Below are 22,819 nucleotides of genomic sequence, written 5' to 3'. Positions count from 1 at the left end.
CTGTGACGCGAATCATCAATGGCAATGAAATTCCATTTTGGGGTACTATCCTTCGGTAAAATTCAACTAGAAAGAAGGACGAACAAGAAAATAGAAGCGATGGAAAAGAATGGGAATAGGGGACAAGCGTCGCTCGCCTTGCAGTCCATCTACAGCGTCGCGCTGCCTGTCTAAGCGCCGAGAATCAGGTCCGCAGCCTTCTCTGCGATACCGTACGTTGTCCTCATGATGTGGGCGCTGATGTGCACAGGCATGATCGAGGCATCGACGACGCGGACATTCTCCGTCTGGTAGACGCGCAGGTTGGCGTCAACGACACCACCCTTGTTCTGAGGAAGCATGGACACCGAGCCAATAGGATGGTACTCGGTGGTCGTGCCCATGCCCTTGAGGAAGTCCTTGAGCTGAGCGTCCGTCGTGTAGTTGGAGCCGGGGACAACCTCCTTGGTGATGTAGCTCGAGTACTGCTGAGTCTTTGAGACCTTGTTGCGGAGGTACTGCAGACCCTGCACGGCGAGGTTGAGATCAAAGTCGTTGTTGTAGTAGTTGGGCTGAATGCTAGGGGCAGCGCCGGCTGACTTGGACTTGATGTGAACCGAGCCGCGAGCAAGGAGGTGCTGCGAGGCACTCAGGAAGGTGACGTAGTTCTTGTTGTTCTCGGGAGCACCCGCGCCAGCAAAGAAGCCGTCGATGCCAATGAGCTCCATTTGAGAGAGCGTGTCGGGGTACTTTTGGAGGAATTCGAGCTGCTTGTTGAGCGTCGAAGCGTAGGCCTTGTTGCTTTGCGACTGGACGTACGACTTGGCCGTCTCGACGTACTGGTTGGCCTTGGACTCGCCGAGGAGCGTCCTGAGCGTGATGTAGGCGATCGAGGGAACAGTCTCGCCAAGAATGGAGACCTTGTTTTGCTGGTAGAGAGCCTTTTGCTCAGCGGCAAAGGTGGTGTTCCATCGGAGCGAGTCGAGCGTAGGGTTGCCAGGCTGGAGCTCATAGGCGGCGTACGAGTACGTGTGGTCCTGGAGGTTCTCACCGACGTTGTTGTTCTGAATAACGGGCTGGATGCCGGCCTGCTTGAGGATGGAGGGGTTGCCTACACCGGAAAGCTCGAGGATCTGGGGCGAGTTGACGGCACCACCAGAGATGATGACCTCACGCTTAGCCTTGACGGTGTACGACTTGCCGCCCGAAGTGAAGTTGACGCCGGTGGCGCGCTGCTTGACCCCAAGCTTGTGAAGCCCTGCTGATAGTCGGCCCAGACGGTGCGGTGTCAGTACCTCGAATGAAATCTTCGTCACGGTGCCTGTCGCTACTTACACGACCTGACCTTGGAGAGAGGGGTCCAGTTGATCTTGTCTACGCGGGCATTGGCCAGCAGAGCAAGGTTGTTGCGAGCCGAGTTGGGGTAGAAGTAGGCAGGAGCCGAGTATGAACGAGTGTGGTTGGCGAGGTTGATGTCGGAAGGCTGGACCGAGGCGCCAGTGTTCTTGCCACCGAGTGGCTCATTGTTGCGCGGGATACCGAGCGACTCGAGAGCAGGGATCCAGTTCTGGACTTGCTTGCTGATGTAGTCGGGGAAGGTGACCTGGATGGGGCCGTTAGAGCCATAGTTGTCCGGGTTAACCTCGATGTTGAGCTTCCCCTGGTCTTCCTGAGAAGGCGTCGTGAAGGTCTCGGACTTCTTCATATACTTGTCCATCGACTCCCAGTTCCAGCCCTTGTTGCCCAGCTCTTCCCAGGCATTGTACTCAGCCTCTGAAGCAGCATCGACGACGAGGAAGTTGAGCGCTGAAGAGCCACCAACGACGTGGCCACGGGGCCAGCCCTTGGGCGTGACACCGGTCTGCGAGTTGGCGTCCGTGGTATAGTTGTAGTCGTATTTTGTGCCCAAGTCGGCGCCAAATTGACCGGGGATGTCGATGATGGGGTCGTTGAAACCAGTGGGTCCAGCCTCGAGGACACCGACCGAGTGCTTGCCGTTCTCGCTCAAACGGGCGGCGAGGGCGAGACCAGCGGTACCAGCGCCGACGATGACATAGTCGTAAGACTTTTGCGAGAACTTGCCAGCGTCGGTGACGAGGGACCGCTGAGCGATGACCTGGTCGACTTTGCTACGGACCGCAAGGCGAGCCTCAAAGGAAGGGTCGGCCGGCGCGGCGAGAGCTACGGAGGCGGCGACGGCGGCGGCAGCCGTGGCAAGAACAGAGCGCATGGTGGCCCAAGGGGAATGGAGGGGGAGAAGCAAATGGAGGTGGGGGAAAGAAGGGGAAACGAAAGGCAAGGAGTCGCAAAGGGACAAGGGGTCGCAATTGGGGAAGGGATCTGGCAGGGGCCCGAGCCCTCTCCTATTATATTTTGATGCTCGCCGCCGACGTTGCCGCGGCCTGGGCTCGAGCCACCCACATGCAATCTCTTCGCGGGCTTCCCAACGGCCATCGCCGGCGCCCATTGACTAGCTCGATGCACCTGCGCCCGATGCATACACGCACTGCGTGTGATGAAGAGCATTGCCGCTGCTGTCGCCCGGAGTAGCCGTCGTCAATCTGGTCTCTTCCTCGACGATTGTCCCTGCACTTTACGCCACAACTGTTGCGCTAGGGCTGGACGCCCGGCGGAGTCGCAGTCGTACCTCGCCTCTCCATTCAAAGCTCACTTACTCCCCCTCGTTGGTCCCCCGTTTTCGCCCTCACTGCATTCGGGATCCGCATTTGCGCGAGCGAGGTGTGGGCGTGTGCGCGTGCGTGGGCGTGTGCTTGTGAGGAAGAGCGTGAGTAACGTGATGCAGGCAGACGCTGCCGTTGTGCTGCTCTGCCCAGCCCGCCGCCATGCTCAATGTCCGGACCTCGACTAACCACCAGGTAGCGAGTGTGCAGCACTGCAAAAGAACGCGCGGCGGGGACCAAGCGAGGGAAGAACGAGGTGAGAAGAAAAGGTGGCAGGACATGGCGGGGGGAGCGAGCGCCCACGCGCGTCTGACTTTTCCCGCGCCTTGCTGCCTGCGCGCCTTCTTGTTTGCTACATCCGATCAAGGTTCAGCCGGCGAAGAGTGACAGAGTGTCAGACGGACGGCGGCGGCGCGTGCAAATGAGGGAGAGCGGAACATCAACATCTTCTTCCTTGGCCCTTCGGCGATCAATCATTTGAGCGGCGGTTCGCACCTCTCGCGCGAGCGAAAGTAGCGCTTCCCACGCCACGTCTGATGATGACCAAGTTCCAGAGCTGAATGACCGGACGCCGGCTGAACGAGGTGCAATCTAGCACAGACGCAGCGTAGATGACATGACGGCCAATGAAAGCTGCGGGCAATCGCGGGGCAATCGTCGGGCGGCTAGGGCCGATGCACAGAGCCGGAGAGGAGAGCACTTTGACCATCTTCGATGATGTCTTGTTGAGCTCTGGATCAGCAATTCCTCTTTGCTCGCGGATGGAATGTCCACATTGCAGGAACTCAAGCGTCTCTCCAGCTAGATGGATCACCCAATCGCGCACAGTGGGAAGCTGGACCTGCTTCATAGTCGTCTCTCGTCGCACCCCTCTGCCACGGCGACTGACACATCATCTTCTTTGACTCAGCCTTGGCTACTCACGGCAAAGGCCGCCGTAGATGTCTAGCTCAGCACCTGTCAGCACGGACATTAAAACCATTTGCGTTTTTGCCATCCACGACGACGTAAAGTTGACGGGCCCCCTGACGTCGGCCAAGCACCTCCTTGCATGGGCGAAGCAACGTCGCGCTCCAGCGGCATAATATACGCGTGTGACTCACGCGACGAGAAATTGGAGAATCTGAAAGGCGTGTGTGAATTGCAATGTTGAGACAACTGTTGGGCTTAATATGAAGGCGAATGTGTGAATTCAACAGAACGGATGTGCGAAAAGGAGGTGCTGGCGGCGTTGCGTATGCGCAAGGGCCCAGTGTCTTGTCAAGGAGTACAGGGTGTTGCGAGCAGGGCATCATCATGACTTGCTTGTTTGGTGATTGATGAGAAGATGGAGCAGGTAGTGGTGGGACGCTATAGAGAATGGGGCCCAGTGACCGGTAGGTAGGTGAATAAGGGTATATCGTGGCGTGTCTGTTTCTCGTGCTCGGTGTCCTGGCTCAGAAGCGCAGCTGATTAGGATCGACCGTCTTGCCACCGGCAACGACCGTATTGGCTGCAGCTGTGCGAGAAGGCGAAGAGGGCAACGATGGGGAAGACACGTTGTTGTTGGTTTCCTGCGGCGCGCTTGCAGTGGTACGCTCATCCAATCCACGAGCAGGAATGCCCAGCGAGGCGCAGACGACCTTGTACCTTGCGCGGATGCGCTCCAGGAGAGTGGAGATGTCCATTTTGCTGAGTGTTTCGGCGTCTTCCACTGCTCCGTCGACGCTCGCGCTCGCAGCTTGGTCGCCATCGCCGGCGCTGCCCGCCACGCTCGCTGCGCCCCCGCTGCTCTTGTTCTTGGTGGGAAAGGCTGCAATCAACGTCTCCAACGCCTCGAGATGCTGCAGCTGCTTGACTTGCTTGCGCGACCGCTGCCCTACTGGCAAGGACTCGACTTGCTTGGCCAGCACGCCACGCCAGAACCGCGCCGTCCCCTCGTAGAAGCCGACTTCATCCCACAGCTCGAACCCCTTGTCACGACCCAGAGCTCTCCCTTCAAATGTGCCGTGCAGCTTGCCGTGAGCCTGCCCAGAGGAGAAGCCTTCGCGGAACGCCGAGTCCTCCAGGCTGTTAGCCGACTCTAGTGGGTCAGAGCCATCGTCCTGCTCATCTTGGAGGCTCTCGCTCACTTTGCCCAGGCTGGCAAAGCTGTTCGTCGAGCGGGCAGCGAGCGTGGGCGACGCAGGGGTGGCAGCAGCACTGCTGACGTTTCCGCCGACAATGGCGGCCGTGCCAGAGGAGCTGTTGCGGAAGAGTGGATTCTTGGAGAAGCTCAAGCGTAGCCCGCCATTCTTGACTGTCCCTCCCATCGTATCGCCATTTACCTCTGCCAGAGCTCGAGCTGCGTTCTGGACGTCGTCAAACTCGACGAAGCACATAGGACCGTTGTTCTTGACGCGGTACGAGAGCTGACGATATCCCTGGCAGGCGACGAAACGTTGCCGCAATTGGTCCTCGAGCGAGGCAGAGGCGGAGGGAGAGATGCTGCCGGGTAGATTGCCGACAAAGAGGGTACCGCAGGGTGGATTCTGGTCGATGGAAAAGGAGCGCGAGGTTGGGCTCGGAAGTTCCATGGGGGACTTGGGGGACGTCGAAGCAGTCGAGCTTGGGCCGACAGGAGGTACGGGACCAGCGGGTGAGGTGGCATCTGGATTTGACGTCGTCGTGGCGCTACTGTCGAGACGAAGGCTGCCGAAGCGAGAGGCGAAGCCTGTGTGGGCAGCTGAAGCGGAAGAAGGCGGCGAGGTGGTAGCCGGCACGTCCGATTTTGGCTGATTGGGCGCAGTCTCTCCCTCATCGACTTGCGTTGGCGCGGAGCTCGCAGTGCTCATTGTCGACGTCGACGCTGGTGCCGGTACCGAGGCTGCGGCGCTGGCTGCCGCGCTCGATGCTACAAAGGGCTTGGCCGTCGCGAACAGACCAGGTGGCGAGCCTATGGCACTCCAGTCTGGCCCCCGTGGAGGCTGTGATGATGATCCGCCTGAACCCTGGCGATTCTGACGCGTTGATATCGTGGGGGCAAGAGGGGCTGGCGCTGGATCTTCGGGCGGGCCAAAGTAGTCCAGAGGCCCAAGCGACGTCCACTTTTGCGAGCGGGCCGTCTCCCATCGATCGGCAGACGACGCACCAGGGTCCCATCGCTCACCGGGCGTGGTGCGAGACGTCGACGTCGACGTGGCTGCCGTGTCGGCTCGAGGTCGTCCAAACCCCTCGGATCCTGGAGAAACCAGCCCGCTCATTGATGACGGGCCGCGAAGCTGCGATTGTGGCGGACCCTGCAGAGTTTGTAGAGGTGCCAAAGGCGGCGGAGGAGGAGGTGGTTGCTGCTGTTGCGCCTCGAATGCTGATCCCCACGACTGCGGTTGTGCGCCACGCAAAGGCGGCTGCTGCTCCCCTTCTGGCCCTGCTGCTCTCTTTGTATGCAGATTCTTCTTTGCCATCTCCGTCTTGAGTACGCAACCTCTCTCTGCGTCAATCTTCTTGCCGTTGAGCGCATCCCTCGCCTCCAAAGCCTCTGCCCTAGTTCTAAACTTGGCGAAGCCAATCGTCTGCTTGATTTTGCCTGCTGCGCCACCTGGTCCGCGATCGTTGGCTAAAGCTCCACCAAGTCCGGCGAGAGCAAATGGATCGTTGCGACCGAGCGCCGAGTTGATGGCGTGATCGTCCCAGCCCCCTCCTCCTGCTGATGACCCCATATCGTACAAGCCGCTACCACCAGGCATGTTGACGGGGTGATACGGCCCCATGTTGTCACGTTGGCCGTTCGATGACGGCCCGCTGCCGCTTGGAATCTTGAGCGTCGAGGCCTCGAACCCTCGCGCAAAGAGGAACATATTGGCGAACTCGCGCTCCGTCATGTCGTCTGGGAAGCCAACGATGAAGACGGTGGTGATCTCTTCGGCAGGCAGGCCTGAGTTGGACATCAAACCTGACCCAAGGTTTTGAGCCGCTGGTGGTGCGCCGAGCCACTGCTGCTGCTGCTGCTGCTGCTGCTGCATCATGCTACGGGGACTGAGGCTACGCGGCGGGAGAGGCTGCGAATCTGCAAAGCTGTGAGGACCAAACGATGGCCCGCCATTGGGTGTGTATCGCTCGTAGCCAAAGTCGACGCTCTGGTAGGGGTTGGAGTGATGACTGGACGGAGGCCGACCCATGTCAAAGTGAGGTGGTGGTGGCGGCGGAGGTTGCGCAGCGATGCTTCCCCAACGGTCTGCCCCGAATGCTGCATAGCCCCCTCCTCCTCCCCCTCCTCCTCCTCTCTTGGTAGGTGATGGTGAGCGGGCGGGTCCCTCCGGTGGTTGTGGTGACGTGAAGCGGGGGTAAGGCGGGATTGCTCTAGGTGCTGCCAATGCTGGGTGACCTGACGGATGATAGAAGTCTGTACGAAGAGCAGTAACGTCAACATCGTGCGTGGATGTGTGCGTAGATGCGTGGATGCGGCCGTGGGATCGCGGGTGGCGCTCACCTCCTACTCCTCCTCTGGCTCCTGGTGTGGTGGATCGTGATGGAAAACCCAGAGGTGGTGGACCCATTGCCATTCTACTATTCGGGCCTTGGTGACCTGGTGATGAGGGTCCAGTACCCATTGCGGACGACATGGCGCCGCGGACCGTCTGTGCGGGACGAGGACTGAGCGCGGATGCCGATGCGTGAATGCGGATCGAGGGAGCGCGTCGTCGTCAATCCAAAGTTGTTGATAGTGCGCCAGTCGCGGGACCGATGCTCGCTGTTGGTAATTGTATGCTGATGAGATGCGCGCGCGCAATGGCAAAGCCAAGGAGAGGGAACCAAGGGTCACGGGATATGCTGGATTGAGGCGGATGGAGGATGGGATGGTACTTCTGCCAGGATCGACGTCTAGATGGGCGTGATGAGGGCGACGCGGCGGGGCGGTTGGGCGGTTGGGCGGCTAGGCGGCCAGAGGCGGCGGGGGCAAGAGGGCGGCCGCCGGGGGCAGCGACGACGACGACACGACGACACAGGCACTTGAGCACGGCCCTCAGCCAATCCCAAGCGCGACGGACTGATTGAGCACATGGGCCCGGGCGGACTTGGAGTGGGCGCCGGGGCAACCCAACCCGGCCCGACTGTGGGAACCAACGTGAGAGCCCCGTCGACGGCCGCGTAAACGAGGCAGAGGAGTGGTGGGGGAGCTAGCTCATGCTCTCGACCACGATGAGGTAGCAGCCGCCAGCAAGCGCGAAGACGCGAGCAGCGAGAAGACTTGCCAGTCAGCTAGCAGGTCGAAGCAGTGCAGATTGATGGCTGGCGCGGGGCTTGGAAGAGTCGTGAGCCAGCTCGACAATCGCCATGCTGCGAAGACGACGACGACGACGACGATGAAGATGGTGAGGCGATAATGACGAGCGAGTGGGGGGCGTCGACGGATCTCAGTCGAAGACAGGCGAAGCCAGGGGAGGTAGCATGGCCATGACGTTGCATCCAAGGCAAAGGAAGGGAGGAAGGACGTTGACGCCTTCAGAGAGCACAGACAGCACGAGGAGCTCCTGGGGAACGTTGTTGACTCTGGCGTCCTTGCAAATTATGGGGTGAAGTTTGCATGATGATGACGAGGCAAGTGTAAAGAAGAGGTTGATGTGCCAGCTGAGGCGGGGTTTGGGAAGGAGTTACGATGCAAGAGGGGCCAGGAGGCTCGGACAAGCCGCTTGACAGGGTGTCCCTCGCATCAATCAAGTCGCAGCCAGTCACGAGTCGCGAGGTGGAGCGTCGCCTTCGTGTGTGTTTGGCAATCGTCTTTCGTGGCTCGATCGAGCCTCCAATTGCTTTCCTTCCCCTCGTCTCGTCTCGCACCACTCCTCCGGTCCGAACGGAGATGCGAGAGGCCGAGGCGTCGCAGGAGGAGGCAATGACATGGTAGCCGCGTGGCCGCCTGAACGGAAGATCGACTTACTCAACAGCTTGCCATCAGTGCAGCGTGTGAAGCAGGCTACGCTGGATGCTTGCCCAAGTGTTGGACGCCATTGATTGAGCAGCGAGGTCTCCTCAGTGTTGGTTGCCGCCACGTGACAGGAAGTCGTCCGAGTCAGTCTGGAGTCTGTCGCCGAGGAGCGAGCGAGTTGGATTTGAGGTGCGCTGCGCTGCCCGCTTCCGCTTCCTTGCCTTTACGCTTCACTCACGCCCTTCGGCACCCCCTCCTCCAGCATGGCTCACCCCGTCTCATCGACAGCTTCAGGAGGCGCTGATCCCGTCAAGGATCTCACAGATGGAGCAAAACAGCTTGCGGTGAACGAGGCCGAGCAACAGCAGCCGCAGCAGCCCAAGAAGGAAAAGGCGGCGCCAAAGGACAAGTCACAACAGCAGCAGCAGCCAAAGGAGAAGAAGGAGAAGAAGGCCAAAGCAGGAGCCGAGGGCGGATCAAAGAGGGCACTTGAGGTGAGCAAGGCTGAAATAGACTGGGCAAAAGAATGTCCCATTGACGCTCGCTGCCCTCGCGTTCGCAGATCACGCCTGCCCCAGACTTTTTTGCCTCCCGCATCGCCCTCTTTGACCGACTCAAGGCTGAGCAGGACGAGATCAAGGCAAAGAAGCCTCGCAATGAGATCACAGTCACGATGCCCAATGGCTCAACACGCAAGGCGACAGCATGGGAGACGTGAGTCCGCCTGAGACGCCTGTATGCTGGTGTGGGTAGCGTCATACTCACCCTTGCGTTCTGTTGCCGCCCCTCCAGCTCCCCGCTCGACATTGCAAAGGAGATTAGCAAGTCTCTCAGCGAGCGCATCGTCATCTCCAAGGTCGACGACCAGCTGTGGGATCTGCCTCGTCCGCTCGAGGGAGACTGCCGCCTCGAGTTCTTCGACTTCGACACGCCCGAGGGAAAGCGTGTCTTTTGGCATTCGTCGGCCCATTTGCTCGGCGAGGCTGCTGAGAGGCACTACGGCTGCCATCTCTGCATCGGCCCCCCAATTGAAGACGGCTTCTACTACGAGATGGGAATGGGAATGAGCGAGGGTAGCACCGTCGTCCCCGAAGACTTCTCTGCGCTTGAGTCGATTGTCAACTCGGCCATCAAGGAAAAGCAGACCTTTGAGCGCGTGGTAGTGACTAAGGAGAACCTCCTCGAGATGTTTGGGTACAACAAGTACAAGAAGCACATCATCGAGTCCAAGATTGCAGACGGCACGTCGACGACGGTTTATCGTTGCGGTCCCATGATCGACCTGTGTGTCGGCCCGCACATCCCACACGCTGGCCGCATCAAGGCCTTGTCCATTCTCAAGGCATCGGCCTCATACTTCCTGGGCAACCAGGCCAACGACTCCCTGCAGCGCCTGTATGGCATTGCCTTCCCGGACAAGAAGCAGATGACCGAGTACAAGCAGTTCTTGCTCGAGGCGGCGAAGCGCGATCATCGACGTATTGGAAAGGATCAGGTGGGTGGCAGCGATACGAGGGAGATCGAGAAGCATGCTAACACACGTCGCCTCAATCTCTGCAGGAACTCTTCTTGTTCCACGAGCTCTCGCCCGGCTCCTGCTTCTGGCTCCCCCACGGCACCCGCATCTACAATACGCTCACGGAATTCATGCGCAACGAGTATCGCACGCGCGGCTTCCAAGAGGTCATCTCGCCCAACATGTATCACTCGAAATTGTGGGAGACGTCAGGCCACTGGGCAAATTACAAGGACGACATGTTCACCCTCGGCGTGGACAAGGAACTCTTCGCCCTCAAGCCGATGAACTGCCCGGGGCACTGCCTCATGTTTGGCGCACGCGAACGATCCTACCGCGAGCTTCCACTGCGCTTCGCAGAGTTCGGCGTCATTCACCGCAATGAAGCGAGCGGCGCCCTCTCTGGCCTGACCCGAGTGCGTCGCTTCGTCCAAGACGATGCCCACATCTTCTGCATGATCTCCCAAATCGAGGACGAGGTCACCTCTGCCTTCCACTTCCTCAACTCCGTCTACGGCAAGTTTGGCTTCCAGTTCAAGTTGGAGCTGTCCACTCGCCCGGAGAAGTATCTGGGTGAGATTGAGACGTGGGACCTAGCGGAGAGCAAGTTGCAAGCTGCACTGGACAAGTTTGTTCCCGGCAAGTGGGAGTTGAACCCGGGAGATGGAGCATTCTACGGACCCAAGATCGACATTACCATTTCAGACGCGATGAAGAGGCAATTCCAGTGTGCGACAATCCAGCTGGACTTCCAGCTGCCGCAGCGCTTCGGATTGCACTACAGGGCAAAGAATAGCGCCACGAACACGGCAGGCAAGATTGAGGATGGCGAGGCAGCGGCAGCTCCTGCATCAGCGCCGGCCGCAGCGGCACCACCAGCGCCAGCACCAGCAGCAGGTGCAGGGCCACCAACACCTGCCGGCGCCAACGCGACCGCCTCCAAAGAGCTCAATGCCGACTTTGAGCGCCCTGTCATGATCCACCGCGCTATCCTCGGCTCGCTCGAACGCTTCATCGCCATTCTCACGGAGCACTTTGCTGGCAAGTGGTGAGTATGAGTGCACGAGGATGGAGGCAGCTTTGAACATTTGGCTGACCACGACCTCTCTGCCCTTTCCCTCTGCGCAGGCCATTCTGGGTCTCACCTCGTCAAATCTGCATCATCCCCGTCACCCTTTCCTGCTACGAGTACGCCCAAGAAGTTCGCGATCTCCTCCACTCGCGCGGCTTCTACTGCGACGTAGACCTCGGACCGGACACGTTGCAGAAGAAGATTCGCAATGCTGAGATTGCCCAGTACAACTTCAGCTTCGTGGTGGGCGTGGCGGAAAGGGACTCGAAGAGTGTCAACGTGAGGAATAGGGACGAGGCGGGGCAAAAGGCGCGTAATGATGAGACGGTCGAGTTGGTCAAGGTGGTGGAGTTGCTGGAGAGGTTGAGAGAGGAGAGGAGGTTGGAGAACAAGCTCACTGCAGCGAAGGAGGCCAGCGCTGCTGCCTGAGTGCGACATGATAGCAATGAGAAGTCGTAAGATTGCATTGTGCGCAGATTACCTCTTGCGCTTTCCTCCCGAACCACCACGACCTTCGCCGTCCCTCTTCCTAGCTAGGGCGAGGGCTCCCTCCCCCTTTGACTCGAATCGAACTGCCTTTCTCGCATTGACAACATCCCCCTTGTTGCTGCCGTCTAGACCCTTGAGCAATGCCAATTGCCTACCACGCTCCCCCGCCGTATCAGCCTCATTGCTCTCAAAGTGACGTCGTTGTCCCTTTGGCCTTGCCTTGTCCTCTCCCTCGAGGTGGCGATCAAACTTGCCCATCGAGGCCGTCGATGCTCGGCCTTGACGGATAGAGGCAAGGAGCTCTGATTTGCGTTTAAGACGTTGAGCTGCTTTGTCGTCGATCAAAGGAGCAGACGAAGAAGTGGAAGCAGCATTCTTTGCCTGCAATTCCTTGCTCGCTCGAGCCTCATTCTTCAACCTCTGGCCTTCATTGACCAATCTCCTCTTCTTGCGCTCAGCCTTCATGGCCTTGGAGGGATCATAGTCGTCTTCTTTGCCCATGGGCACTTCATGGATCCACTGCTCCTCAACCTTTTTGTTGGCGCCCTTGTAACCCCACTTGGGAACCCATTCCTTTGTGTCCTCGTCGTAGACTAGTTTACCGTCCTTTGCCTTCTTCTCTGGAATGCCCTTTTTGCGAGCGAATTGCTGCCATTTTGTGAGGGGCTTTGGCTTGGGGAGGGGCTTGGCACGGGGCAATTGCGTCGTGGGAAGGGGCAAGGAGAGGAGTGGGCCATGGTCTGCGTTCATGGTGATGGGGAGGTGGGAGATGAGGGAGCTGACGAGGGCGCTGATGGCGGCGTGAGGTGGGGCAGATGTGCTGGCTGCTGCAGAAGGATTTGAGTCGACTACGGTCATGAGGCCATGATCGAAGGACAGGTGCGGGTGTGCAGACGACGAATCGGCCTCCATTGTGATAGACGTGGCGTGGTGATGTGGTGGTGGTGGTGGTGACACACGCAAGTCGATGAAACTGGATCGCTGCTGCCCGGCCTCAAGAGCGAATTTTTCGGCCAGTCCGACGCCGCCGCCGCCGCCGCCGCCCTCGCGTGGAGACGATTCATGCCTTGGATCCATCCAAGCGACGCCATCTTGTCCCTCAACACCACAAAATCATCAATCACAGCAATGGCACACAACGCCTTTGCTAACCTGCTGGCAGAAGTAGCCACCCAATCAAAGCAGACATTCACCGCCAGCACATCTCAAATCAAGCCGGCATCCATTGCGGGCAGGCACGACGACTTCCTCGCATTGCAATCCTCGCTCCTCCTCTGCTACAATGCTCATCTCGCAGCAATTGCATCGCACAGAGCACTCGGCTTGTCGCTCAGCGACTCTAATGGCGCAGAGATGGTGCAGAATCTCGTCAGGCTAAGACTGCACCTCGAGAAGATGAAGCCCATCGAGGCGAGGATGCGTCCAAGGTGGGCCAGGTGGATTAAGGCTGCCCAAGTTGCCAAGAATGACGCCAACGGAGACGAGCAAGATGAAGAGGGTGAGATCATCGTGGTCAGCATTGCAAGCACTGTACTGACATCACGTTTCCATTCTGCGCAGTCACTTTCCGACCAAACCCAGGCGCTCTTCTCGATACCACTCCGGCACCCGTCGAAAGCAAAGCCTCGCGCTCCTCGCGTTCCTCGCGTCAGGCCGAATCCTCTTCTTCAGTCTATCGCCCTCCCAAAATGGCCGCAGTACCCTACAACCCTCGCGACGACAGGTACGGCCTCAACGACAAGGAAGCTCGGGCTCGCAGCGCCCAGAACACGCACCTCCTCTCCGACCTCTCTACCTCGCTCTCGTCCAATCCTTACTCGGAAGCCACATCTGGTCTCGCCACAGGAAGCCGCGGATCCAACACCAACGTCTCTGCACGCGCTCGCAAGTTGGCAGAAATGAAAGCGTACGAAGAGGACAACTTCACGCGTCTGGCACAGTCCAAGAAGGATGCCAGACAGCGCAGAAGAGATGAAGAGGATGTGGCCCTCGGTGGAGCCACGACTGCTGGTGTGGGCAGAGGTGGCAAGGTTGGCGCCGGTCTAGAGGAGGAGTTTGGCGACTTGCTGCGTGGCCACGGCAAGAAGAGGGGCAGGGGGGAGCTTGACGATTTGAGAGGCAGGAGTAAGGCTGCGCGTGGGACTGGCGGCGAAAAGGGTGGGCATCGTTCCAGCGGAGGTGGTACAGGCGGTAACCGCTTTCAGAAGGCAGTCAAGTCGCATCACAAGCGCAAATGATTTGCCGGTCGTGGGAGATGGTCGTCCTCGCACAGCAATCCCAATCGTCAAACAAACAGAGAGCTCGCCGGTCCGACCCCTTTCCTTGCCATTCAGCCATTTCGCTCACGGCTCAATGCGGCGATCCTTGCTCCCCTTCCTTTGCGAGCCCTGTGGCCCTTCGGTACGGCATGACAATCTTCCTGAACTCCAGCCTCCGAAGACGACCTGCTCCGCACTTCATACACACGCACAGCGACAAGAAACGGCCCCCTCCTTGCTACATTGAGGTTTGCTGATTCGCTTGCTTCCTTCTCCCTTTCACCTGCTTAAGTCACGGGCGTAGCCACAAGCGGCCAGATGGACGGCAATTGACGACGGCGCTCACTTCCGCCTGCGATCAGCGGCCCGTTTTCGTCAGCGCCGCAATCGAATGGCGAGACGAATGCTCAGCGCTGGGAGTTGGGGTCACTAATATGACGCCATACGAGGGCGCAGCCCTGCGATGTGTACCAAAGGGATCTTCAGCTCACCCGCCACCGCAACAGACCCATATACCCACGCCAAGAAACATCGGAGCAACATGTCTGTGCGGACCAAATGCTGCGGGCGCCTAATGGGTATTCAAGGAAGAGCCGAAGATTGTCTCAGATCCTCGGGGTAAGGCGGTCTTGCCTCATTCGTGCATCGCGAGAAGCCTAGCACCCTTCTTTGCACGTAAGCCCGTGACCCTCTCGCAGAGGCTACCCGTCGTGCAAGGATGCGATGGCAGAGATATAGATCGCAGCGCACCTCCTTCTTCGTCCATCACCTTTCGCACCATTGTACTCGAGACCAGCACCTTTTTCACCATTGCACTCGACGTTGATCGTCACGCCTGCGCCACGATGCTACCCCCTCGCTCCACGCTCTTCCTCGCCATGGCAAGTCTTGTCGGGCTCGCCACCGCTGTCGTCCTGGCAGCGCCTCCCGATCGTCGCCTCGACCATGTTGAGGCTCAGCCTCTCGATGGTATCCAGGACCTCATCAGGTCAGCGGGTCATGAGACTGAAGCAGCCAACCCTGCAACCGTCTTCGGCCTCAACGATCGCTCGCCCGTATCCAACTCCAACTCAAACGCAGGGGACCACGCCAAGAGCAAGAAGCGATTCGATCACGCTCGCCTGCGCCAGAAGGCTATGAAACTGGTCAAGAGGGGCAGCGTTGCGGCTCACATCCACGTCGCAAAGGATTTCGGCTTTGGTTCTGGCGCCCCACCCGGCCCTTGGGGCGGAGGTTACGTTCCTGACAGTACGAGCAGCAAGAAGAAGAAGAAGTACAAGACCAAGAAGCCGGGCAAAGACAAGACGACGGGAGATGGTAGCACCACGAGTAGCCAAGACAAGTCGCCTCCTTCTGACCCTTCTGATGAAGGCTCGCACTCCACAACTACTTCGCACCCTGACTCCAACTCGACGACCACTACGAAGCCCTCTAGCGCAAAGCCTGGGACCGATAACTCGACTACCACTTCCACTTCAACCTCGAATACGACGTCCGAAGACGACACTTATAGCGAGTCGACAGGTAATACGACGGGCTCACCCTCAACCACGTCTGGATGCACCTTTTCGAGCGTCTCGTCTCTGATGTCCGGCAAAAAGTCGTGCAGGCACATAGTGCTCAACAGCATCGAGGTGCCAGCTGGAGAGACGCTCGACTTGGGTGCACTGACGCCGGGCACTGAGGTGACATTTGCTGGGACAACGACATTTGGCTACAAGGAGTGGGCGGTAAGTTGGCGCTGCGCGAGACCTCCATCTGTTGCCTCCTCGCTCACCTTTTCTTCGCACGCTCAGGGCCCCCTCATCTCCATCATCAACTCGAACAGCATTAGCGTCACAGGAGCCAAGGGACACATTCTGTCCTTTGAGGGCGAACGCTGGTGGGACGGATGGGGCGGTCTCGGCGGCAAGAAGAAGCCCAGAGCCGTCTTTGTGGCCAAGTTGGACAACAGCTCGATCAGTGGACTGAGGCTCAAGAATACGCCCATTCAAGGGTTCAGCCTGTCCTGGTCGACGGGTCTTGGCTTCTACGGAAATGTCATCGACAATTACGAGGGAGTCATGGGGGGCAAAGGACACAACAATGATGGCTTCAACATTGGTCGCTGCACGGACTGCCGCGTCATTGGAAACACGGTCGACTCGACGGACGACTGCGTTGCGATCAACAGTGGGCAGTCGATTAAGATCTTGCAGAACAACTGCATCCAGTGAGCTCAGCGTTGCTTGCGATCGTCTAGCCTGCGTGCTTGCACTGACAATTTCTGCCTCTTCGCAGCACACACGGCATCAGCATGGCTCCCGCAGGAAGTGCCAGCGAAGTCGACGACGTCCTCGTCAAATCGAACCGCATCGCTCGTGGCAAGTTCGGGCTCCGCCTCAAGTCCTCGTCGAAGGGTAAGGGCTACGTCAACAATGTTCGCTTCATCAACAACGAGCTCATCGGCTTGTGGCAAGTAGGGATCGAAGTAGTACAGAACTACAAGAATGGTGTAGGTTTCAGTCAGGCCCAGGCTGGAGCGGGTTGTCCCTTTCAGAATATCGAATTTTCGGGCAACACGGTGTCCGTCACGGAGCGTGCTGCTAAGTTCAGTGTCGCCTGCGCTCCAGGGGCTTGCACTCGATTCAGTTGGGATGGGAGTCTCGACGGTGGGGGTAAGGAGGACATGTGCCAGAATGCGCCACGCGGTTTGCCCTGCGGTGACAAAAGTAGTGGCGGTGGGTCTGGCGGAAAGGAGAACAGTTGAGCAAGCAAGCGCGTGATGGTCCTCTCGAGCTGCCTGCCGTCTGGAACGGTAGCGTCTCGCTCTTCTTCTGCGAATGTCATAAGTCCCTCTCCTCGACTCGCCACGCCGCTCACCTGGCACTCCAAAGCCGCCTCTTCTCACGGACGCCTGCCCTTGCGCCTCCCTCTAAGCCGCTTTTTCTCACCAGCGGTCAAGCGGGCGGAGATTGCGCTTTGTTGGCACCACCAGTTGGGCACAAGGGCATCGACGTCGAGTTGGCCTCGCAGCGCGTCGATCACTGTTCACCAATCATCCTCGTCACTCTTGCCCAGCATGCTGGCCACTCGCCTCATCGTCGCGCTCCTAGCCACCAACGCCGTGGTTCTCGCGCTCTCAAAGCCCGGCCGTCGGGCGAGCAACGTCATTCAAGTCACCGGCCCGATTCCGATTGACGTGCCGGAAGATCTCATCGAAGGTCTGGGCCCCGTCACCAAGCCCGTGTTTGCGCCTGAAGACAGCTCAGTGGGGGATGGGCTCGATCCTCCTGTCATCAAGGATGACCCGCCGAGTGCGCAAAACAAGAGGGCTGATCACGCACAGGGTCAGCATGGAGTCGCGTTCTACGGCAAGCGCAGAGCTGTGCTACTTCACGCCGCCCGAAGTGCTCAATCTGAGAGAGCCAATACGACGACGCCTGACAGGGGTGAAACGGCCCCCAAGCCAACGGCAAAGTCCAAGTCTAAGCCCCAAAGCAATTCGACCACCGCCGACAAAACGGCTGCGCATCCCTCGCTACATCCCTCACCGTCCTCTGCCCCTGCTGATTGCATCTTCACCGACCTGCCCACCGTCCTCGCGCGCAAGAGAGCCTGTACGCACATTGTCCTGCGCAATATCAAGGTGCCGGCTGGCGAAACGCTTGATCTCAACAACCTCCAAGCGGGAACGCAGGTCATCTTCGACGGCAACACGACATTTGGCTACGCTGAGTGGCCAGGCCCGCTCATTACCGTTTCCAGCTCCAACAGCATTACAGTCACTGGATCCCCGGGGGCAGTCATCGACTACCAAGGTGCACGATGGTGAGTCGTATCGTCAACTGAAAAGCAACTACTTCGATGGCATTCATACTCCTCACCCGCTCGCAGGTGGGACGGCAAAGGAGGCAAAGGCGGCAAGACGAAGCCACGCGCGTTTCGAGTAGAAAGCCTGGACAATAGCAGAATCTCTGGCTTGACGCTGCGCAACACGCCCGTCTTTGCATTCAGCATATCGGGCTCTGCGTACCTGACCTTCGAGGGCATCACAATTGACAATAAAGATGGAGCTGTGGGCGACCGAGGTCACAGTGAGCAAGAAGAGGGGCTTGCACCAACACCCGCTGACGACGCATCCTTGCGCTCTACCTGCAGACCAAGACGGCTTCGACGTAGCGCATTGCCAGGACATTCTGGTGCGCAGCAACACCGTCTACTCGACAGACGACTGCATCGCAGGTGAGTGTATGCTGATGAGCATTGACTCGTCCGGTAAGCTCATGATACGATACCTACTCGCCTCCACAGTCAACAGCGCGAGGAAGGTCCGATTCCTTGACAACTTCTGCTACGGCACGCACGGCGCATCGCTTGCCCCGCTGGGCCATGGCATCATCGAGCATGCGCTCGTCCAGAACAACTACATCGATGGCGGGTAAGTGCTGCTCGAATGGGCTGATCACGACCAATCTCACGCCACGCGCCTGCCAGCCTGTACGCCCTTCGCATCAAAGCAGCCAAGGACGAGTATGCCTCGGTCCACTCGGTCACCTTCCGTGACAACCGCTTTACCAACATCACCAAGACGGGCATCGAGGTGGTGCAGAATTACGACAATGGCGGCTCCTACGAGAACCGCGAGGCCAGCTTCAACGCGCCCTTTTCGCAGGTCACGTACGAGAACAATACAGGAACGGTTGCGAACCGGCGCAAGGCCAACCGCTTTACCTTGAATTGCAGTCCAGGGGCTTGTGATGGATTCATTTGGAAGGCGAGCAGCGTGACTGGGGGAGGAAAGCCGGACGTTTGCGTGCATGCACCGCAGAGCATGCCGTGCGGCGCCGGAACCCACAATGCTTAACCCGTTCGCCGCCGTCTGGCACGGCGCTGTCGATGTTCTACCTCATCACATTCGAATGCCGTCTCTTTTCGATCATTCATCATGCGCATGGATTGTTTGGGAGCGATCATTGTATTTCAGTTTTGACAGGGACTTCGGAGAGGGGACAAGAATACAAAAGAGTCAGGAAGGGCAAGAAACATGGCAGAGCAGCGCAGCAAGTGAAAGAGAGAGTAGCCAACTCTTCTCTCATCTGTCGGCCGCATCTGATCTAGGAGGGGATGAAGCGGAGAGCGGGCGCTGATTCGGGGTGACGCGGTGCGGGACCGATTTCCTTTTTTTTGTGCTTTTTCATCTTTTCGAGTGAGAGAGTGAACTGGGCCGCAGACGGATCATGCCGCGGCTACGGGAGTCGCAATAGCCTCAGCGAGTAGTGACTGGGCGACTGAGGTCATCGAAGGTGCGAAAACCTCGGCTAGGGCAGCCTCTGCAACGAGGGTCATGTTGACGGGAGCCTCGAGGGTGGTGCGGAGGATGTAGCCACCGGGCATGGTGCAGGTGCACGCGCCAGTCGGGGGAGGTGTGGTGTGGCACGTGGAGGAAGGAGATGCTGATGACGACGATGCGACACCGCTGGGCGTGAGCGCAGAGGCGGATGCTGAGCCCGTCGTGGAGAAGAGGGAGGACGACAAGGATGTTGCGGTTGCCGTCGAGGTGCGTGCGAGGGATGTGCTACTGCTGTTGGACGCCGTGAGGTTGGCGGAGGGCAGCTCGAGGGTCGTACGCATGACGTAACCGCCGGGCAGAGTGCAAGTGCAAGCGCCAACAGGTGCGATGGGGCACGTCGAGTTACCAGGAGCCTCTCCAGACGAGGAGCCGGCGCCGGACGAGCCAGCGCCAGAGGAACCAGCGCCAGAGGAGCCAGTGCCAGAAGAGCCAGTGCCAGAAGAGCCAGTGCCAGAGGAGCCAGCGCCAGAGGAACCAGAGGACGAATTGGCGCCCTGCTTCCCACTGCCGCTCTGTTGCCCGCTACCACCAGAACCGAGCGGCGAAGCGCCACCGCCTTGCGCCTTGGGTCGGCCCGAGGAGGGATGGGGCGACTGCACGCCTTCCGGCTGGGCACATCCTTCCGGAACAGAGGGATAGTAAAGCGGCTTGCCATTGTAGAAGGAAGGTCGGCCGTTCTTGCCCAGGAGTGGCTTCCAAGTCGGCCTGCAGTCTTGTGGAGTCGAGCTTGCGGCCGAAGAAGGAGCCGAGCTGCCAGTGCGCGTGGCGCTTCCACGGTGTGCACTCGCGCCAGGGGCGTTGCTGGTGCGCTGTCCCGCAGCCGCTGTCGATTGGGCAGCACTTGAGCCGCCGCTTGCGTTCGAACCACTATCGCTCATCACATCGCCTACGGACAAGGACCCGCCATGCGAGCCACCATTAGGAACTGCGCTGGAGCGTGGCGGCGCTGCGGTGGTACGACCAGCGGTTCCCTGAGCAGAGCGTGTGGCAGTCTGCGAGTTGGGCTGCGTGGGCTGCCTCATCGTAGTTCCGCTAGCATTGCCAGGCTCGGTCGAGTCGTGCTCGTTGGGCAGACCGTTTCCATTCCTTACGGCCGTTGTCGAGATACTCGAGCCTGGACCCGCGCTTGACGTCGGACCGTTGTCACCGAGCGTGATGGTGAGCGAGGGCACCTCGGGCAGGTCGCTCTGGTTTCCAGAGTTGGGCAAAATGGATCCAACGCGCCTTGTCGTAGCGGTCGTCGGTACAGCGTTACCACTGGTAGTCGCAGCCACAGTCGCTGTGCTGATCACGACGACGGGCGATGTCGTGAGCGAGCCAATGGAGTTGGTGAACGGCAAGCTAATCGTCGTGGCCAAGACTGTGGTTGCGCCACCGCTGGTAAGACTCGACAGGATATCCGAAGCCGAAATTCCGTCGCCGCCGGTCGTCGCGCCACCTACTGCCTTGGTCGGCAGGACAGGGAGCTTGCTGGTAAGGCCATTCCCGGAGGATGCGATAGATGAAAAGGCGCTCGAGACGGAGGAGAGGATGTCGGATGGGGCAGGCGCTGAGGTGGGGACCTGATTGACGGCCGAAGACGCCAAGGAGCTGGCCTGGCTCAAGATCGAGCTGGCCTTTGATGTTGCCTGCTCCAGAGCGGAGCTTGCCTTGCTGGTGGCATTGTCGATGACCGACTGCACGGCAGACTGTGCCGACGTCTGTACGGACGAGGCCTGTTGCTGGATCGTCGACGTTGCAGAGGCGCCAGCGCTGCTAGCATCACCCACAATCGAGGTGACGGCGCTGCTAGCGCCTCCGGCGAGTGACGTTTGCGAAGTGAGGCCATCGAGGTACGATGTGATCTGAGGCAGCTGAGAGCCGGACGGTGCATTCTGGAGGATCGAGGAGACGACACCCACGACAGATTGCTGGGCTGACGTGGGCAGCGCCGGGGCGGCCGTCGTGACACCGCCGAGAATCGAGGTGAGACCTTGCAATCTTGAGGTAGCCGGAAGATCCGTCTGCGAAAGGATGCTCTGAAGGCTGCTGATAAGCACAGGGTCGGTGAGAGGGAGAGAGGTGGGAAGAGACGGAATAGTCGTGGAGAGAGGGAGGGTAGGGTTGGATGTGGCAGTGACGCCACCAAGGATGGAGGTGAGACCCTGCAGTCTTGACGTTGCGGGTAGATCCGTCTGCGACAGGATGCTCTGGATGCTGCTGATGAGTGCAGGATCGGTGAGGGGTAGAGACGTAGGGCGAGTGGTGGGGATGGCTTGCGTCGCCTGATTGAGTGCGCTCGAAATGGCACCAAGGATGCTCGATGTGGGAAGAGCAGTGTTGGTCAAGATGCTTTGCACGTCTCCAATGACGCTGGTGGCTTCGATGGGCAGAGGGATCGAAGAGCCTGCGTTTCCGAGAATGCTCGAGATGAGTGAGAGAGCGCTCGAAGTGGGCAGCGTTGGGTTGTTGAGGACGCTCGTCAGTGAGGCCATTGCACCGGGTTGCGTCGCGGTCGGGAGGTTGGAAGCCGCATCGCCGATGATGCTCGAGATCAACGAGAGGGCGCTGGACGTTGGAAGCGTCGGGTTGTTGAGGATGCTGGTCAATGAAGCGATTGCGCCATCGTCTGGTTGAGTCACGGTCGGCAAGCTGGATGCTGCATTGCCAACGATGCTCGAGATGAGCGACAGGGCGCTCGAAGTCGGGAGTGTCGGATTGTTGAGGATGCTGGTCAATGAAGCGATCGCTCCAGGCTGCGTGACGGTGGGCAGAGCCGTCTCTGCATTTCCGAGTATGCTCGAGATGAGAGACAAAGCGCTGGACGTCGGCAGCGTGGGGTTGTTGAGAACGCTGGTCAATGATGCAATGACGGCAGGCTCCGTGGCAGTAGGCAGGTTTGACTGTGCATTGCCCAGGATGCTCGAGATCATGGAGAGGACGCTCGAAGTGGGCAGAGCGGTGTTGCCGAGAATGCTGGTGAGCGAGGCAATCTCTGCCGGCTGCGTGACGGCAGGCAAGCTCGACGCGGCGTTACCGACAATGCTTGAGATGAGGGAGAGGGCGCTGGAAGTCGGCAGCGTGGGGTTGTTGAGCACGCTCGTCAGCGATGCGATGGCACCTGGCTGCGTCACAGTAGGCGTTGGCGCATCGCTGAGCAGGCTGCTCAATGCGCTTGCGACTTGCGAAGTCGGCAGCGCGGCCGTGTTTTGCAAGACGCTACTCAGCGAGCTGAGGATCGCGGGCTGGCTCTGTGCACCATCGAGGACGCTCGAGACCTGTGCCAAAATGGAAGAGGTGGGTAGAGGAGCAGCGGTGTTGGAAAGGATGCTTGACAAGTTGTCCAAGATTGACGTAGCCGCCGGCGATTCAAGCTGAGAGGTGACGGACGCCTGGTCGCCCAGGACCTGTGAGATGGAGGAAAGTAGCGACTCGACAGGCAGGCCGTTGGACGTCTGCGCGGCGAGGAGGCTGCTCAAGCTGCTGATGACGCCGGTAGGAGCTGCCGTCGGGATGGGCGCAGTGATGCTGCCGGCATTGCCAAAGAGGGAAGACAGGCGTGAGAGCTGGTCGGCCGAAGAAAGAGGAGCGCCCAGGATCGAAGTCAAGTCATCGAATGAGGGCGTCGTCGT

General features: G+C 59.3%; 8 protein-coding genes across 8 annotated transcripts; 4 read left to right on the top strand and 4 right to left on the bottom strand.

Annotated features, from left to right (window-relative positions):
- Positions 1-170: 170 nt before the first annotated feature.
- On the bottom strand, positions 171-2,209 carry BDZ90DRAFT_227152 (alcohol oxidase; the record flags this gene model as incomplete). The annotated part of the gene is made up of 2 exons (XM_025504740.1): positions 171-1,237; positions 1,315-2,209. The coding sequence occupies 2 exons, from the start codon at positions 2,207-2,209 to the stop codon at positions 171-173; spliced, it is 1,962 nt and encodes a 653-aa protein (XP_025361949.1).
- A 1,887-nt stretch (positions 2,210-4,096) lies between these two features.
- On the bottom strand, positions 4,097-4,726 carry BDZ90DRAFT_210509 (hypothetical protein; the record flags this gene model as incomplete). Its single annotated transcript, XM_025504072.1, has 1 exon — positions 4,097-4,726. A coding segment is annotated over one exon (630 nt), but the record flags the coding sequence as incomplete, so codon positions are not given.
- A 165-nt stretch (positions 4,727-4,891) lies between these two features.
- On the bottom strand, positions 4,892-6,499 carry BDZ90DRAFT_206019 (hypothetical protein; the record flags this gene model as incomplete). Its single annotated transcript, XM_025503955.1, has 3 exons — positions 4,892-5,246; positions 6,000-6,207; positions 6,397-6,499. Coding segments are annotated over 3 exons (666 nt in total), but the record flags the coding sequence as incomplete, so codon positions are not given.
- Positions 6,500-8,769: 2,270 nt separating this feature from the next.
- Positions 8,770-11,852, top strand: BDZ90DRAFT_232316 (threonyl-tRNA synthetase). Its single transcript, XM_025506204.1, has 5 exons — positions 8,770-9,035; positions 9,104-9,255; positions 9,334-10,036; positions 10,102-11,105; positions 11,186-11,852. The coding sequence occupies exons 2-5, from the start codon at positions 9,215-9,217 to the stop codon at positions 11,556-11,558; spliced, it is 2,121 nt and encodes a 706-aa protein (XP_025361946.1). The 5' UTR covers positions 8,770-9,035; positions 9,104-9,214; the 3' UTR covers positions 11,559-11,852.
- BDZ90DRAFT_232315 (RRS1-domain-containing protein) lies at positions 11,493-12,572 on the bottom strand. The gene has a single exon (XM_025506203.1). It carries the CDS (start codon positions 12,528-12,530, stop codon positions 11,607-11,609), a length of 924 nt encoding a protein of 307 aa, XP_025361945.1. The 5' UTR covers positions 12,531-12,572; the 3' UTR covers positions 11,493-11,606.
- A 174-nt stretch (positions 12,573-12,746) lies between these two features.
- On the top strand, positions 12,747-13,855 carry BDZ90DRAFT_260425 (hypothetical protein; the record flags this gene model as incomplete). Its single annotated transcript, XM_025508256.1, has 2 exons — positions 12,747-13,116; positions 13,179-13,855. 2 exons carry the CDS (start codon positions 12,747-12,749, stop codon positions 13,853-13,855), a joined length of 1,047 nt encoding a protein of 348 aa, XP_025361944.1.
- A 1,157-nt stretch (positions 13,856-15,012) lies between these two features.
- BDZ90DRAFT_220534 (hypothetical protein) lies at positions 15,013-16,625 on the top strand (the record flags this gene model as incomplete). The annotated part of the gene is made up of 3 exons (XM_025504439.1): positions 15,013-15,606; positions 15,673-16,088; positions 16,157-16,625. 3 exons carry the CDS (start codon positions 15,013-15,015, stop codon positions 16,623-16,625), a joined length of 1,479 nt encoding a protein of 492 aa, XP_025361943.1.
- A 312-nt stretch (positions 16,626-16,937) lies between these two features.
- On the top strand, positions 16,938-18,722 carry BDZ90DRAFT_260423 (hypothetical protein; the record flags this gene model as incomplete). The annotated part of the gene is made up of 5 exons (XM_025508255.1): positions 16,938-17,686; positions 17,753-17,952; positions 18,017-18,100; positions 18,170-18,296; positions 18,353-18,722. 5 exons carry the CDS (start codon positions 16,938-16,940, stop codon positions 18,720-18,722), a joined length of 1,530 nt encoding a protein of 509 aa, XP_025361942.1.
- Positions 18,723-22,819: the final 4,097 nt, after the last annotated feature.

The sequence above is a fragment of the Jaminaea rosea genome (assembly GCF_003144245.1).
Source record: "Jaminaea rosea strain MCA 5214 unplaced genomic scaffold BDZ90scaffold_7, whole genome shotgun sequence".
NCBI lineage: Eukaryota > Fungi > Basidiomycota > Exobasidiomycetes > Microstromatales > Jaminaea > Jaminaea rosea.
Note: the sequence above shows the minus strand (reverse complement) of the source record. Positions and strands in the feature narration are given on the sequence as shown.